The 17,222-nt window shown below is 43.1% G+C and overlaps 1 protein-coding gene across 1 annotated transcript in view; it reads left to right on the top strand.

Annotated features, from left to right (window-relative positions):
* Window positions 1–17,222, top strand: part of Tti1 (TELO2 interacting protein 1) — a 54,577-nt gene that overhangs the window by 7,326 nt on the left and 30,029 nt on the right. The window contains exons 2-4 of the mRNA XM_090352713.1: window positions 3,677–6,013; window positions 12,068–12,262; window positions 14,699–14,847. Coding sequence (XP_090208839.1) covers window positions 3,718–6,013; window positions 12,068–12,262; window positions 14,699–14,847 — 2,640 coding nt within the window. The 5' untranslated portion in view covers window positions 3,677–3,717. The remainder of the gene's footprint in view (window positions 1–3,676; window positions 6,014–12,067; window positions 12,263–14,698; window positions 14,848–17,222) is intronic.

Raw genomic sequence — 17,222 nt, 5'->3', positions numbered from 1 at the left:
TAGCCTACCACTACTACCTACTTTTTTGAGTAAAAAAGCCCAGGGATCATGCCCAAGCCCTGCATTCAAGCCCCACAGCCCATGAAGAAGAAGATGAAGACGAAGATGAGGAAGAGGACGAGGAGGAGAAAGAGAAAGAGAAAAGAAACAAACTCTGGATTAATGCAGTCAGTTTTAGTCAGATTTTTTTTTGCCAATCATAGGTTTGGGCTCAGGGCCTGAGCACTGTCATTGGGCTTTCTCAAAGCTAGAGCTCTACCACTTGAGCCACAGCACCACTTCCGGCTTTTTTCTATGTACTGAGGAATCTAACCCGGGTCTTCATGCATGCTAGGCAAGCACTCTACCACTAGGCCAAACTCCCTGCCCCTTTAGTCAGATTTTTACCTACCATCTTACTACTGGTTTTCTATTAGGTTCGTTCCTTTTGCTTTTTCTCTCATTTTTGCTCTTTAGATTAAAACATACCTATCCCAATGAGTTTGTTCAGTAGGGTATTTCCTTATTACTGTAGCATTTATCCACAGATTTCAGCATACATTCAACTTCTTGACGTGTTATTGTCAAATACGAATTATTTTACCATTCCTTGGTAGTTAGACACTTGGAACACTTGGGCTCTTCCTCTTCTGCCTTTTTTTCATCTTTACTTTCTTGCATTTTAGTTTTCTATGTATTTAAACCAGAAAAAGGTTTTGTCATAAATTCTGAAGAAATAGTTTGGGAACCATCATCCTGGAAGACCCCCAGGTCAGGTTGTCTTCATGAAACTGTTTAGATGAAAAAAAGAGATGCAAAGCCCCTGGCCCTTTCCTCATCCCCTTAGTGAGAGACCTGATTTTGTCTGTTTTTAATATTGGATTTCCACTTCAACATTTTACTTGAAAACAGTTTTTCATGCTAAGAGGAAAAAAATATGCCATTATCTCTTTTTTTGTTGTTTCATCTTTCTGTGTTAGGCCTCTTATTTTGTATGAACAAAGTCTTCCTCCAAGTATCGTGGGTGGTACTTTCTCTAAATCCTTCTACTTGACAGATGAACATCACACTACTGTATTTATGGGGCTTGGGGCCACCGTCGGTAGTTGCTATTCCACTGTCTTCTAGGCTCCACTACTGCAAATGAGGAGAAGTTGTTTCTCCCTGCAAGCATGCAGAATTTCTCTCTTCATCTTTATTGTTTAAATTTTACCAGAATGTGGCTAGGTCTGTATCCTTTAGGCTTTTCAATATACAGATAAATCTTTTGGCAGCTAAGGGAAATGTTTCAAGTATTTGTTTGCTTTATCTCCTCCATCTGTTCCCTTTTCCCCTTCCAAATTCCCAGTTATTTACATGTTCCCTCTCCCGGATCTGTCCTCAAATTTCACAGTTTCCATCTCTTTGTGTTCTTGTTTTAAGAGAGCTCTACATGATCTTCCAGCTCATTTAGTGGATCTCAGAATTGGCCATTCTCTATTATCATTATCATTATTATTATTAGTTTGTCAATTTCACTTTTTTGGTATAGAAAATCATGTTTGTTTTTCTTTTTTATGTTTGCATAGTTTATTTAAGTATTGACATCATTTTACTAAGTAAGTATTTTGGATTGCAAAGTTTGACTCTTCATCTTTATATAATCTAAAACCTCTATAAAGCTGAAGAAAAGAAGGGCTATAATATACTGCATTAAAAGTACTATTAGTGTCACCCTTTTTTTTGTTTGTTTTTCTAAGAAATGCTTTTTTATCCTGTAGATGGACTCCCTTAAATGGTCTTTTTATTCAAATTCTTATCTGCATTGCTTAGTAGTTCTGTTAGAATCTTAAGATTTGACACCTGAAGGAGTGTTGAAATGCTTTTCTTCCCTCTGACTGCTGGTTACATTTCCTACTCAGTAATTCAGTGACCATTTTCAGGCAGAGGAGAACACAGCAGCCTCTGTATCATCAGTGTGAACCAGTGCCCAAGGGGTGTCATTAGTTCTTGGCCAAGTTTTGTGGCATCCACATCTGGCATTTTCTTAGCCTGGGAGAAAAAAAGGAGGATTTAAGCTTCTTCCTCAACTTTCTGGGGCCACAGACACTCTGAGATGTCTTGCTAAGAAGTCTTTCTGAGATCAGCATTATCTTCCTTGAATAATCTGTGGAGCTCAGTGAGCCAGACTCTCTCGAGCATGTCAGAGCCCTGATTAGGCCCTGCAGCCACCTCTGAGTCCAAAGAGACAATCTATCCTGGTTCTGTAGTGAAGAGAAAGTGTTGACTCACACCCAACAGGAACAACTTACCACTTGTCCAGATATGCTCATTGAATTGTGGATAAAGATGGGAGGCAGAGACTCATCATCTTCTCAGAAGCCCTCAGCAAGCAGAGAGACAGAGAGAAAGAGAGAGAGAGAACGAGAGAGAAAACGAGAGAGGGAGAACGAGAACAAGATAATCCCTAAGCCTCCCTCCAGTGGCAGCATTTTACAGTTATATACATTTATGATCTCCAGCTTCAGCTCAATCCTCAGTACCCTTGGGCCACTCTTTTATGTCTTCCCAGCATGCTCTACTTCCCTGAAGGGAATATTTGAAACTTTTATATCTTTCCTCAAACCCCAGGTTTATCCCCCTTCTTGTTCACTGTCAGTCTATGACTTTGAATTTCTCCTCCTAGAGAAAAGAAAGACTCAGATATAAAGTTGCTTGGCTTCATCACTTACCTCTTAACATGTCTCCTGTGCCTGCCTGCTTGCCTGCCCTCTTTCCATCCTGTGGAATTCTCCTCCACATGTGACAGTGTGTGCTCTTAGCTTTCTCTCTAGGCACTCCCTTCCCTTTTGTGTTGCTTTCATACTCACCTGAATCTTCCATGTTGCTGGCTGCCAGGGGATCTTTTCAATGTATAAAGTTGGTCATGTTGACACCTGCTGCCCACTTAAAGCTTCTTAGTCTCAACATCAGACAAAAGGAATCTAGTGATAAAAGTCAGATTCACAGAGGACATAAGACAAGGGCATGAGAGCCTTCCTAAGAGCTAGAAATATTCTCTGTCTTGTCTTGAGCAGTGCTCACCTGGTCTGTCCATATGTAAAAATGAACTGTACATCAGAGAGTATGTTTTACTTTATGTGTATCTCAACTTTAAAAAGATAGCCTGTCGGGGCACGGTGACTCATGCCTACTCAAGAGGCTGAGATCTAAGGATCATGGTTCAAAGCCAGCCCTGGCACTAAAGAACATGAGACTCTCATCTCCAATTAATCACTAGAAAACAGGAAGTGGGGCTATGGCTCAAGGGGTAGGATAGTAGCCTTGAGCTGAAGAGCTCAGGGACAGCACCCAGGCCCAGAGTGACCCACACACAAAAAAAAGATAGCCTGCAGCAGCTCTCTGTCAAACTCCTGATAATAGTTTGCAGATTCCTGTTGATTCCCCAAACCCCAGTCATGGTTCAAACATCTTGTTATACCCATCTGACTTACCAGGGATGTGACTCTTCCACACTCACTCAGAATCTTAAACTTAGTCTACCCTACTAGTTAAATGACTGTAGCTCACATGAACAATTAACTGTCCCTCTAGATGGGACAGTTGGGCAGTGATTAACACATAGGCCTTTCAGATGTCTGCTGAGTGAAAGCATGAAGGTTAACTTTGTATTTGCTTTGAGCTTGACCATCTTTACTGAAAAACTATTTCCTTCCAGCCTGCAGGATGTGTCCCCGGTGAGCAGAAGTCTCTTGCACCATGGCAGTTTTTGACACTCCTGAAGAAGCCTTTGGCGTCTTACGCCCTGTCTGTGTTCAGCTCACGAAGACCCAGACAGTGGAGGATGTGGAGCACCTGCAGACGCAGTTGCAAGCTGTGAGCGACACTGCCCTGCAGGAACTTCAGCAGTATGTCCTCTTCCCCTTGAGGTTTACCCTGAAGACCCCAGGTCCCAAAAGAGAGCGCTTGATCCAGAGTGTGGTGGAGTGCCTCACTTTCATCCTCTCTTCAACATGTGTGAAAGAGCAGGAACTTCTCCTAGAACTCTTCTCAGAACTTTCTTCCTGCCTGTATTCTCCCAAGTCCCAGAAACCTGCAGCTGTGTCTGAGGAGTTGAAATTGGCTGTGATCCAGGGCCTCAGCACCTTGATGCATTCAGCTTACGGGGACATCATTCTGGCTTTCTATGAGCCCTCCATCCTGCCTCGTTTAGGATTCGCTGTGTCTTTACTGTTAGGCTTGGCAGAGCAGGAGAAATCAAAGCAAATTAAAACGGCTGCCTTGCAGTGTTTACAGGTTCTACTCCTTCAATGCGAGTGTCAAGACCATGCATGGTCCTTGGATGAGTTTGAGCAACAGGCTCTGGGGGATTTGTTTGCTTCTTTCTTACCAGGAATCTCAACCTCACTGTCAAGGGTGATCACAGGAGACTTTAAACAAGGTCACAGCATTGTCGTCTCTTCCCTGAAGATCTTTTCCAAGACCGTGGGCTTGGTCATGGCTGATGAACAGCTCGGAAGAATCTCAAAGGTTCAAGCAAAACCTACAGTTGAACACAGAGTTGCAGAGCTGCTGGTTCACAGGGATGAAGTTTGGGTAAAAAATACCAGCGACAAGTTGGGAATTCTTATTAAGACGATAATTGAGAGTGTTTCAGCTCACCCACATTGGAAAGTGAGGCTGGAACTGGTAGGCCTTGTGGAGAACCTTCTTTTGAAGTGCAGTCAGTCCCTGGTTGAATCTGCTGGTCCTCTCCTGAAGGCTTTAGTGAGCTTAGTAAATGATGAGAGTCCTGAAGTCCAGGCCCAGTGCAGTAAAGTCCTAAGACATTTTGCAGATCAGAAAGTTGTGGTGGGCAACAGAGCCTTTGCTGACATCTTGTCCGAGAGCCTACACTCCCTGGCCACATCTCTTCCCCGCCTCATGAACTCCCAAGATGATCAGGGCAAATTTTCTACTCTCTCCTTGTTACTTGGGTATCTGAAACTCTTGGGCCCCAAAGTAAATTTTGTTCTTAACTCTGCAGCTCATCTCCAGCGCTTTTCCAGAGCACTCATCCAAGTTCTAGAACTAGACGTGGCTGATGTCAAAATTGTGGAAGAGCGGTGCTGGAACCCTGGGGAGCTGAGTGCTACTCCAGACACCCCCACTGCACGGCCATGGAACCAGGTCCAGAGAAGATATTTCCGCTTCTTCACTGATGAGAGAATTTTCCTGCTCCTGAGACAGGTTTGTCAGCTCCTTGGCCATTACGGGAACCTGTATTTGCTTGTGGATCACTTTATGGAACTGTATCGTGAATCTGTGGTTTACCGGAAGCAAGCTGCCATGATTCTGAATGAACTGGTTATAGGCGCTGCTGGGCTAGAGCTAGAAGATCTTCATGAAAACACCAGAACAAGCCTACAGGAACTGCGAGAGATTGTGACATCTATCCTTGAAGAATACACAAGCCAAGAAAACTGGTATTTGGTTACCTGTATTGAAGCTGAGGAGGAAGAAGAGCTAACAATGAGGCAGTCAGGCCTGCAGGCCATCGCATCTGCTGCCCACACCTGCCAAGTGACTTCTTTTCCTGCCTTCTCAAAGCCAAGTCCCACTGTTTGTTCAATGAACAGCAGCATCTGGCAAATATGCATCCAGTTAGAAGGGATTGGCCAGTTTGCTTATGCACTGGGAAAAGATTTCCATTTGCTCTTGATGTCAGCCCTCTATCCAGTCCTGGAAAAGGCCGGAGACCAAACTCTGCTCATTCGTCAGGTGGCCACCAGCACCATGGTGAACATTTGCCATGCCTGTGGCTACAGCTCCCTGCAGCAGCTCATTAACCAAAATTCTGACTATCTGGTGAATGGCATCTCTTTAAATCTACGCCATTTGGCACTGCATCCTCATACCCCAAAGGTCTTAGAAGTTATGCTGCGGAACTCAGATGCTAGCCTACTTCCTTTGGTAGCAGATGTAGTTCAAGATATCTTGGCCAGCCTGGACCAATTTTATGATAAGAGAGCTGCTTCGTTTGTCAGTGTTCTGCATGCCCTGTTGGCAGCATTAGGTACATTGAAAGTCCTTTTTATTGCTGATTTGGGGACAGGACTGAGTATCCTAGTTTACCTTGTCCAGTTTTCTTCAGTGTTTTGGAGGACGTTTGGAGGGTTGCCACTTCAGTCCCTAGGGTCCAGACAGGCTCCATTGTTGTATTTTGTATTTCATTGATTAATTTTCAGTAATTTCAGTCATTTATTGAGTTCCTGCTTTATGGCAGGAATATAAACCCTGTAGACTAAAGATAAGCAATATTTTTATTTTACTGATAAGCAAAAGTAAGACCTAGTGAGATTCTGCTTGGCTAGAATCACATAGTAAAGTCAGGATTTATAAGTTTTGTTCTTTCTAATGTATTGAATAGCTTCTGAAGATATTTAGAGTTAGCAGTATTTATGCTAATGGAGGACTTCAGAGCATGAATTATTCAGTCCATAGATGACTATAACATTGCTAGGAAAAGAAAATCCAAAAATTTTTTGGTAGTGGTAGTAATGTTGGAGATTGAACTGAGGGCTCTCACCTGCTGAACAGGCAGACATTCTGAGCTACTTCCTAAAACCATGTTTGCTTTGTCCAACACAGTGGTCTTTAGCCAGCCACATGTGGCTAGCACTCCTGGGTAATTGAATTTTTAATTCTACATAATTTTGATAGTCACATGTAACCAATTGAAGTTTTTAAATTCTACTTAATTTTGATAGTCACATATAAGCCATAACCCCATATGCCATACTGGACAGAACAGATCTAGCCTTTATTTTGCATGAGTTGGTGTGTGTACTGCATCTTGAACTCTGGCCCTTGAGCTCAAGCATGGCTTTTTCACTCATAGCTGGCAGAAATATATACCACTTAAGCCATACATCCAGTTCCAGCTATTTAATGGTTAATCGGAGATAAATCTCAGAGACATTCCTGCTAGGCTAGCTCTGGACCTTGATCCTCAGATCTCAGTTTTCAAATCTCAGTTTCCTGAGGCATGTGCCACTGGCACCTGACTTTTCTTCTTCTTTTTGACCCTTTTTGATGCCTACAGGAGCTCCTAGGCACTGTGAGAATGGCAACATTTTTGGACTATAAGAAAAAGAGACAGGTAGAAAGGTCATTGACCTCATTTTGTCAGATTAAAAACTCTAAGACCAGATAACAAGCTTTGTCAGAAAAGCTATCTGGGGTAGAGGTTGTGCTCTACCTTGTAGCTGATGCATTTCCTGTGGTTATTCATTAACATTCATATACAGCAAGGATGTTCTTGTATTCATTCAGTAAAGAATGCCTTCCATAAGTCAGGCACTGTGCTAAGTAATGAGGATGCAACAGTGAACAAGATAAATAAACCGCATGGAGCTTTCCTGTTGCTGTGAAAAAAAAAATAAGTAAGCAAATCATTAAACAAGCTTAATCCAGATTCTAATAAGTGCCTTGAAGAGAATACCTTAATGCAAGAGAGTAATAGGGACAGACTACTTCTAAGTTGAGTAGTCAGGGTAGGCCTTTCTGAGAAAGCACCCTGAACACTGAGACCTGAAAGAAGAGAAAACCTATCATTAGGATTGACACATTGTTTTATGATTTGTAAGTACATTTAGGCAAATGCACAGGGGCTTGCAGTGTTTGGAGAATGAGAATAGGGTTGTTGTGGACAGAGTGATGAAGGATGAAATTGGAAAGTAGAGCCTTGTAGGCCAAGAAAGGGAGATTTGTCTTCACTTTGCAATCACTCACAAGCCTGTTGTGATTCAGCTGTCTATTGCTATGACAAATTCAAGGAAAACAAAACAAAATCCTGCTAGGTACTGATGGCTCATGCCTGTAGTCCTAACTACTCAGAAGGTTGAAATCTAAGGATTGCAGTTCAAACTCAGCCTAGACAGGAAAGCCCATGAGACCGTTATCTCCAATTAACAACAAGAAAACTGGAAGTAGAGCTATGGCTTAAAGTGGTGGAGTGCTAGCCTTGAGCTCAGGTACAGTGCCCAGGCCCTGAGTTCAAGCCCCATGACCGACCCCCAAAAAATTGTAATGAGGTAAGCTCTATTGCTGTTAGGCATGTGGCAAAGCAGAAACAGGCTGAAAGAGCATGGCAGAGGAAAGCTACTTAGGAAGCAGAGGGAGAAAGGTGGCTAAGGCATGCCAGTGACCTACTTCCCAACTAAGCCCCAACTCCTAAAGTTTCCCAACAGGTCACCAGCTGAGGACCAAGCCTTTTGTATATGGCATTTGGGGGACATTTCAGATCTAGACAATAATCCATGTATAGTGACCCGGGTAGTTAGCTATAATAAGACTCACCTGGGCCTGGCATGGTGGCTCACACCTGTGATCCTAGCTATTCAGGAGGCTGAGATCTGAGGATTGTGGTTTAAAGCCAACCTAAGCACTAAAGACTGTGAGACTCTTATCTCCAATTACCCACCAGAAAACCAGAAGTGATGCTATGGCTCAAAGGGTAGGGGGGGTACCCTTGAACTGAAGGATAGCACCCAGGCCTAGGGGTAGGGTGGTAGCCTTGAGCTGAAGAGCTTAGGGACAGTGCCCAGGCCCAGAGTTCAAGCCCCATGACCGACCAAAAAAAAAAAAAAAAAAAACCTACCTGGGCCTTCCCTTGTGACACACTCCTTAAGCCTAACTTCTTAGACACATAGACATGGCCAGATATATCCAACTGTTCTTTATTATTCTAAGGAAATACGTATTTTAGTTTTGAGATGAAAACTGAATGGCCCTTAGATTGCTGATGACTTTGGTCTTCCCCGAGTGAAGAAAGTCAAGAAGTCCCATAAAGTCCCTTTGAGCTGGTAGAGGAGGGTCACCATTGTCCATTTAATTGAGTTGGTAGAGGAAGGTCACCATTGCAAAAAGGAAAGTGAGAAGGGTTAAGACTAACTCTGAAACATTTTAGGAAAGAAAGCCGCATTGGAGATAGCTTTTTTCCTCAATTTGAAGTAGCTCAAAATACCCTTGCATTTTGAATAGTAGATAGTGGAGTTGGCACAGTCACTCACCGATCAAAGCTGCACTGTATGTTAGCATTCTGTTTGTCATCGAATTGTCTAGCCGATAGTTTCTTTTAAGATGAGTGGAAGTCTGCTGTCAAAGAACTTCTGAAAGGTCTTGCAGGAGCCCAGTACATGTTTGAGAAAATTGGGCTATCATACACCGTGTTTCACATTCATTGACTGAAAAGCAGTCAGTGCCTCTGTGAGGACAAGAAAACTATTCAGGTAAATCACTGCTTAGCACCAGCTGCTACCGATTAGCCAATTATCCACAACAAGGAAAATAGGATAGTTTAGAAAATAAAGTATCCATGCCACCTTCTCCAGAGGCTAAAGATTGTACCCTAACTCTGTTTCACGGTGGACCGTTGTGTTCTTATGGCAGTACCATTCCATTGTCTGGATAGTTTATTTAACCAACCCTTTTTTGGTAGATGTTTTTGATCTTTTGCCAGTACAGAAAAAAATGCTTCACTGAATCTTTGTAGATCATTTTGAACATGCCTCATTATATCAGTAGGATAAATTCCTGAAAGAAACGCTGTTTTAAAGGGTGTTACATTTAGACTTTTGATTGAGAGTATCAAATTGCTCTCCTAAGAAGCTGTACCAATTTAAACTCCATCACCAATATAAGAGTGCCAATTTTGCCACGCCCTCACCCACACGGTATATTACCAAGCTTTTGATCTTTGCTAATCCACTAGGAGAAAAATAACCCCTTATTATTTTGTTTTAATTTACATGAAGAGTGAGATTGAACTTCTTTTCATATGTTTAAAAGCCATTTGAGAGCAAAGGCATTTTAATATCTGGCACTAGCCTTGAATCTAGAAATAATCTTTGTAATGTGTCAAGTCCTCAAAGTGTAAATGCTGGATCTGGGCTTAAAGCAATCCCTTAAAGTGCACTAAGGATGTGTTTTACACCTGGGAAAATGGCCTGCCTCATTCCAACACTCGGGAACCTCCAGATACTGGGTGGAAGGCTGCCTTCTCAGGGACTTGCTCCCTGCTTCTCCCAGGCACCTGGCCCACCAGCTACTATTTGCCACTACTCTGGCTCTGTGCAGAGGCTTCTTGATGAAAGATTAGCAGGTGGGCACGGTGATCGGTCTTATTCCCCTGCAGAAGTGAGCACTGGGCCAAAGCCACAATTTTTAAGCTATATGGTTTTGTAGTATTATTTGGTTCTTTACATATTAAGACCCTGTTTTGACATGAAACCTTTAAGGAGACTCCAATATACAAAAACTGTTCTCAGAGCTGCCATAGTTGTAGAAGGAAGAGACCTGGCGTCTACTCTAACCCATCTTCCACCAAGCCCAGTGCTGCTTAGTGTCCTCCTTGTGTTGATCTCTTGGACATGGCTGCAGAGTCCTAAAGCCCTACAAGGCACAGTTGAAAAACCACTGGAGTGGATTAAGGTTTATTCTGGCAACATGTCAGAGGTATTGGAGCATCACCAATGGAAAGCTTTAGAGAAAAATAGCTAGCCTTCTAAAGCATTTTATGTCAGTAGACAGCACAACTGTTTGTTCTCAAAGTTCTGCAGAGCTGGTCTTCTGCTAGGAAGAAGCATAGCCTTTACTTAGAATTTTATACATGTGCAGGGCCAGGAGTTTGGCATAGTGGTAAAGTGCTTGCCTAGCATGCATGAAAATCCAGGTTCAATTCCTCCGTACCACATATATAGAAAAGCTGGAAGTGGTGCTGTAGCTCAAGTGGTAGAGCACTAGCCTTGAGGAAAGCCCAAGGACAGTGCTCAGGCCCTGAGTTCAGTCCCTAGGACTGGCAAAAACAAAAACAAAGAATTGTGTACATGTTCTCCAACTTCACTTTTTTTTGTGTGCCAGTTCTGGGGCTTGAACTCAGGGCCTGGGCATTGTCCCTAAGCCTTTTCACTCAAGGCTAGTGCTCTACCACTTGAGCCACAGCACTACTCTTAGCTTTTGGGTGGTTAATTAGAGATAAGAGTCTCACAGACTTTCTTAACTCGGCTGGCTTTCAATCTCCATCTTCAGATCTCAGCCTTCTGAGTTACCAGGATTACAGGGGTGCGCTACTCTCATTGTTTTTTAACTCAGAATATATTTTGAGCATCCACCCTATGCTGAACATATTAGTGTGCAAAGTCCTAAGAGAGAAGAGTCAAATACCAACAAAATAAATTCACAGATAGGAAATGTAATTACAGACTGGTGATTTGGAGAGGAAGAGCATCATGTATGTAAGACATAAGAGGAGTAACCTGAGTTAGACCCAGGACTTAACGGATGACTTCACTGAGCAAATTTGAATTTTTACTGAGACAAGAAAAGTAGTTTGGAATTAGCCATATGTAAAGAAGGAGACAGTGTTCTAGACAGGCAAACAGTACGTTAGGCCAGGCACTGGTAGGTCACACCTGTAATCCTAACTACACAGGAGGCTGAGATCTGAAGGTCATGGTTCAAAGCCAGCGCAGGCAGGAAAGTGTGAGATCCGTTTTTTTGTTGTTGTTGTTTTTGTATTTTGGCCAGTCCTGGGCCTTGAGCTCAGGGCCTGAGCACTGTCCTTGGGCTTTCTCATGGCTAGACCTCTACCACTTGAGCCACAGCGCCACTTCCAGCTTTTTTCTATGTATATGATACCAAGAAATCGAGCCCAGGTCTTCCTGCATGCTAGGCAAGCACTCTACCACTAGGCCAAACTCCCAGCCCAAAAGTATGAGAGTCTTATCTCCAGTTAACCACCAAAAAGCCAGAAGTGGAGCTGTGGTTCAAGTGGTAGAACCCCAGCCTAGAGCAGAAAAGATAAAAGATAGAGCCCTGGCCCTTAGTTCATCTCTTAGCACAAAAATCAAAACACCACACAGCATGTTAGAAGATCTAAGTAAGGAAAACAGCACACTGGAAGAACTGGAAGATGGTAAGGTGTCAAGAGACTGTAGTGGTAGAAAATAAGATGTGAGGTAAGCAGGGCTGAGACAGACAGGCCATAGCAAAGAGCTCTAGCTCCATGCACAGGGTGGTTATGCCCTCCATAATGACCAACGTGATCACTGTAACCCTTTATCTACAGCCCAGTGGTTCCCAGACACAAGTTGTACTGGGCAACTCCAAGAACAAAGTGTAGAGGAAGGAAATCATTTGCACCAAACACCAGCAACTCTTGAGGCAAGCACTACAGCTGAAGACATTGAACAGTTTGTGCTGAACTACCTCAAAGAAAAGGATGTGGCTGAGGGAAACATCTCAGATTTTGACACTGAAGAAGGTACCTGTTATTTCTTTTGGTATAGCTGGTTCTTTGTTGTTCTTTCCTGTTTTTAGATCAGAGGCAGGGACTCGAACTTGGTAACTGCTTCTCTGCCCATTGAGATATACCTCCTACCCCAGTTCTTCCTTTGTGAGACGCACACACACCACATTCTAGAAAGGTTGGAATTAAGAAAAGTTGCTCAATTTTATCAAGCTTACATGGCCATTTTCATTTTGGGGTGCAATTTTTCTCCCATTACTTTTGTTACAGATTTTTTTCCACAGTTGCAAGCATAGTTTGTTTTTTGTGCTAATAGAATGGAACCCAGGACTTGCAATCTGCTGAGCTGTACCCTAAGCACCTTGCATCATGGCCTTTTTGTGTTTAGTTATAAGCATTCTTCCATGTTGCTCTGTAGTTTTCATAATTAATGTTGCAATAAGCTGCTAGTAACTATCCATTCCCCTGTGGGAAGTTGCATTTGCTTCTGGCTTTGCCATAATGAGCACTGTACTACACTGGATGTTGCTTACATCTTTTCTTCCTTGCTTCTAGGTCAGGGGTATGACCATTAGTTAATGCTTGCCCAAACTGCTTTCCAAGAAAGTTGTTTCCACCTATTGAGCAGTGTTTGGTTAATAGTAGCTTCACCACCGACTCACCAATATTTCCAATACCAATTTTACTTTTTCCAAAGTTATTAGGGAAAAAATAGTTCTCTTGCTTTCACTTTGTATTTCTTTCATTACTGGCAAAATTGAACATATTACTCATCCTTCTTTCCTCCTAACCTTTTCTTCTTGTACCCATTATCTTCTCATATGCCTTGTCTGTTGGTTTATTGGTGGGAGGAGATCCCAGCATTTTTCTTACCTATTTGTATGATAAAAGCATAAGAGAGTTCAGGCTAGTAGCAGCACTGGCCTCTTGTTTTATTCACAAATTCAATCTGGAGCTTCAGGTCATGGAAGGATTAATAAATTATTAGAATCTCCTCTGCAAATATAAAATGCCAAGTCATAATGAGCCTGGTGGTCTCAGAACTACCCTAAATCGAGCTGAGTCCCAAATTAGTTTGTTAGCTTGGATTGAGCAGTTTTTTTTTTTTTTCTTTTTCCATTTTGGTGATGCGAAGCCAGTACTTCTAGGGCAACAGGGAAGAGCAGCTGGCTGCACGTAGTACAATACCGGGAAACATTGTGGGGCTGAAATAATGATTCGGTGCTTTTTCTTCTCAGATTTGAATCCCAAGCCAACACAGCCAAAACCTAGGAGCCCTGGAGAAAGGAAGGGATCGCATTCATTTCATAATCAAGTTTGCCATTGCATTATCAGTAAATGTGTTCTTCCCTGACTAGGAATGTCTTCTTATGGTTCTAGTTGATATTTGCTGGGAATAGACTGAATGCATCAAACCTTATTCTAAAACCTGAAAACCCACATATCTCAAATAACATTTTGTAGTTCATGAATTTCCAGCAGTCCTCATCCTATCATTCATCTTTCATCTTCGTTGAATGTATACCATGTTTTTGGCTTTACAAAGAGTGCTTGGGGGCTTGGATGTGGCAGAATGTTTACCGAACATATACAAGGCTGAGAATTCAATTCCCAGCACCACCAAAAAAAATTGCTTATTATGGATTTGACATGTATTGTATTTTGGACACCTTTCTCCAATGCACCTTCACGTAGCTTTTCAATATGTTAAAGAGATGTAACATTCTATTTTTCTAGCAGAGGAAACTGATATGGGAAAAAGTTAAGGAAACAGCACCTCAGCACAGTGGTGTGAGCACAGCTGGTAATAGGGATTTAGGGACAAAGGTGAGGAAGTATTTAAGCTAGGGATTTGGGCCTGGCTTTCGGACAGTTCTCCAGTCTTGTTGGTGGTGTTTACATTATGATCTTATACCTTAACAGCCTTGTCTGCACAGTTCCTCCTTGTTGGCAACAGGGAGCCCCATTTCTGAATGCCATCACATTGACCATTAAGTTTCAATGCGTACATTTTGGAGGGAACACATTTAAACCAGACAAGGGACTTTTCCCCAGCTTTGATCTGGTACAGTTCAAGGTGTTTTTGTTTTGCCAGTCCTAGGGCTTGAACTCAGGGCCTGAGCACTGTCCTTGGGCTTTCTCAAGGCTAAAGCTCTACCACTTGAGCCACAGCACCATTTCCGGATTTTCTATGTATGTGGTTTTGACGAATCGTATCTGAGTCTTCGTGCATACTAGGCAATTACTCTACTATTAGGCCAAACTCCCGGCCCCAAGTTCATGTTATTTTGAACATCTTGATTGGTTCAACTTGACCCACTTTTCTGGTTTCCTTAAGATCTGTCCATAGACATTTTCCTGTAAGTCCTGTGTCTGAATCTGAAGTCAGGGATCAAGCTGGACTAGAGCACCTCTCATGAAACCCTGTCACTAATCGCATTCTTCTTCCAGAAGTGCCATCAGTCCCTCCCGAAGTGGACGAGAATGATACCCATCCTGATGTGGAGGCACCCCTGCCAGTGCAGATCCAAATAGCCAAGGATGTGATGGAGCGTTGCGTCCACTTGCTGTCAGATAAAAACCTGAAAATCCGCTTGAAGGTCAGTGTGCCGCCTCTTCTCTGTCCTCACAGAGCTGTAGAACCAAGTTGTGCTCTGGTGGGCAATGGATGGAAGCTGTCTGAATGAGCCAGAGGTTTTCTTATCTCCTGGACCATGTGTAGTTTACAAGAGACAGCATCAAGAAATGTATCTATGGGATGACAGTTTCACATCTTCCCATATTGGCTCAGGTGCCAAAAGTCCCTTCTATTAAAAGCCAGTGTTGTAGGGATTCCCTGGCTCTCCAAGGAAAAGAAAATCATATGTTTGAAGGGATATCATTTTCTGAGCTGACTTAATGCAGGATGTGGATTTTAATACTTTTAAGTGGCCATTCTTCCATGCCTGACCTTTATCTCTGTTTCTGTTTCTATTTCCATCCTAGGAAAAACCCCAACACCTTTTATATCACATCCTTGTTTGCTGGCAGCAGTGACTCAGTAAGATGACAGTGGGTGGGGTGATAGTGGGGCCAGGCTCTCAGAATCACTCCACAGAAGATTTTATGCCCAAAGGGAAATAGCCTTCCACCTCTTAAAAGAGGGAGAAGACTGCCTTAATGGTTTACAACTAATGATAGAACTCATTGCCTTGTTCAGGGCATGATGCAGATTATCTCAAATCTCAAGATCTGTGTTTTATGGAATTTTTGGTTTTGACCGTCCTGAGACATCTGCTCCATTCAGCACGTACTTCTTGAGCTTGTATTCCGTGACAGGCTTCCATGTAGGTACGTCATTGATACATTTGTCCAGTCTCTGAATATCCTTCGAGGTCTTTGCTTTTATGGCAGCTCTGTAGCAGCTGTACACACACCACAGTCATTAGAAGGCTTGAAGTCAGTCCTACATACATGAGTTCAGTTCTTGACTCTTCCCCTCGTGAGCCATGTGACTTTAAGTAAGTTAATTCACAGTTTGGATCCTTTGCACCTTTATATGAACAATGGAGGTATGATGCCCTCCACAGGAGGTTGCTGGCTACAGAGATAGAATAGTTTGCCTGGGGTACGCATGTACTCGGGGCTCACTAAGCACTTGGGAAGGTACTACAGGGGTTGGTAGGTCATGACACAGGTTGATCCCTGTTTTTAGGGAGCTTCCTGTCTGTTGTAGCTGTGGAGAGCACCAGGATACAAATTCACATGAAGTTGACAAAATGTTTTCAACACAGTAAGCAGCTTATCCCGTAGAGAACTGTAACCCACCCACAAGGCAAACAGCTCCTCTATTCTGAGTGAGGAATCCAGGTGCTTATATTTGGGGTCAGATCAGGAACACTCAAGAAGCACTCTGAGGCAGCAGTATTTATTTGTTTTATTTTTTGTTTTTGAACCCATGGCCTCAAAGTGGTAGACAAGTATTTTACCACTTGAGCCAAGCCACAAACCTTTTGTCTTTCTAGTTTGTTTCTGAGATAGGGTCTCAATATCATTTACTTGGACTAGCCTTAAACTCACTCACACCCAATAGCATTTTTGTGGTTGGTTTGGTTCCCCCACCACCACCCCCGGGGGTGGGGGGGGGAGGGGTATAGTAATGGAGTTTGAACTTAGGACTTGTGCTCAGCCAACATACTCTTTCCCTTGAGCCACACCCCCAGCCCTTTTTTGCTTTTAGTTACTTTTTTGGATGGGGTCTCTTTTTTTGCCTTAGAACACAATTCTACCTCAATTGCTGGTATCTCAGGTGCAAGTCACCACACCCAAACCATTGACTGAGGCAAGTGTTTTAGAATCTTTGCCTAGGCTAGCCTTGAACTGTGATCCCTCCTAGCCCTAGCCAGTAGTTTTCCTCAACATTGAGGTGCAAGTCATACCATGAGGCAAAGACAAGGAGAACATGCCAAGCAAAGGAATGTGCATGTTTGAATCAGTGAAATATGATGTAACTTGCCCAATTAGCAATAGACCTCAGATCAAAGCCGCCACCACCACTGTACCCGTTTGCTCTCTGCTGCACTGTTGAGCTTTCCCTTACACTCCTGCTTATCCAGTGCCCTCCCCGGCAGCGTCTCTTCTGTTTTGCATCTCTGTCAGTCTCCGTGTGGACCTGAATGAAGGAGGCTCCGAGTAAGGCTTCATGATGGCAGATTGTACTCTGGCCCATTCTTTCCAGGTCAGCTGCAGCCATCATTCTGACCCCTGCCTGTGACATTAACAATGGCCATCTGGGTTCAGAGAGTCTTGTGATGGATGTAAATAATGTTTACATCTAGGCTAGCCAACCTTCTCTCATCCTCTGCTGCTGCATGGTGCCCTGCAAAGCAGCAACAGCCTCCTGCTTCTTCCTCCGCTGCTGTTTTTTGTTTTTTGTTTTTTTGGGGGGTTGGTGGGGGTTGGCCAATCATAGAGCTTGAACTCAGGGCCTGAGCAC

The sequence above is a fragment of the Megascapheus bottae genome, chromosome 18 (genome assembly GCF_031878675.1).
Source record: "Megascapheus bottae isolate mThoBot1 chromosome 18, mThoBot2.hap1, whole genome shotgun sequence".
NCBI lineage: Eukaryota > Metazoa > Chordata > Mammalia > Rodentia > Geomyidae > Megascapheus > Megascapheus bottae.
This window is presented reverse-complemented; position numbering and strand designations above follow the sequence as displayed.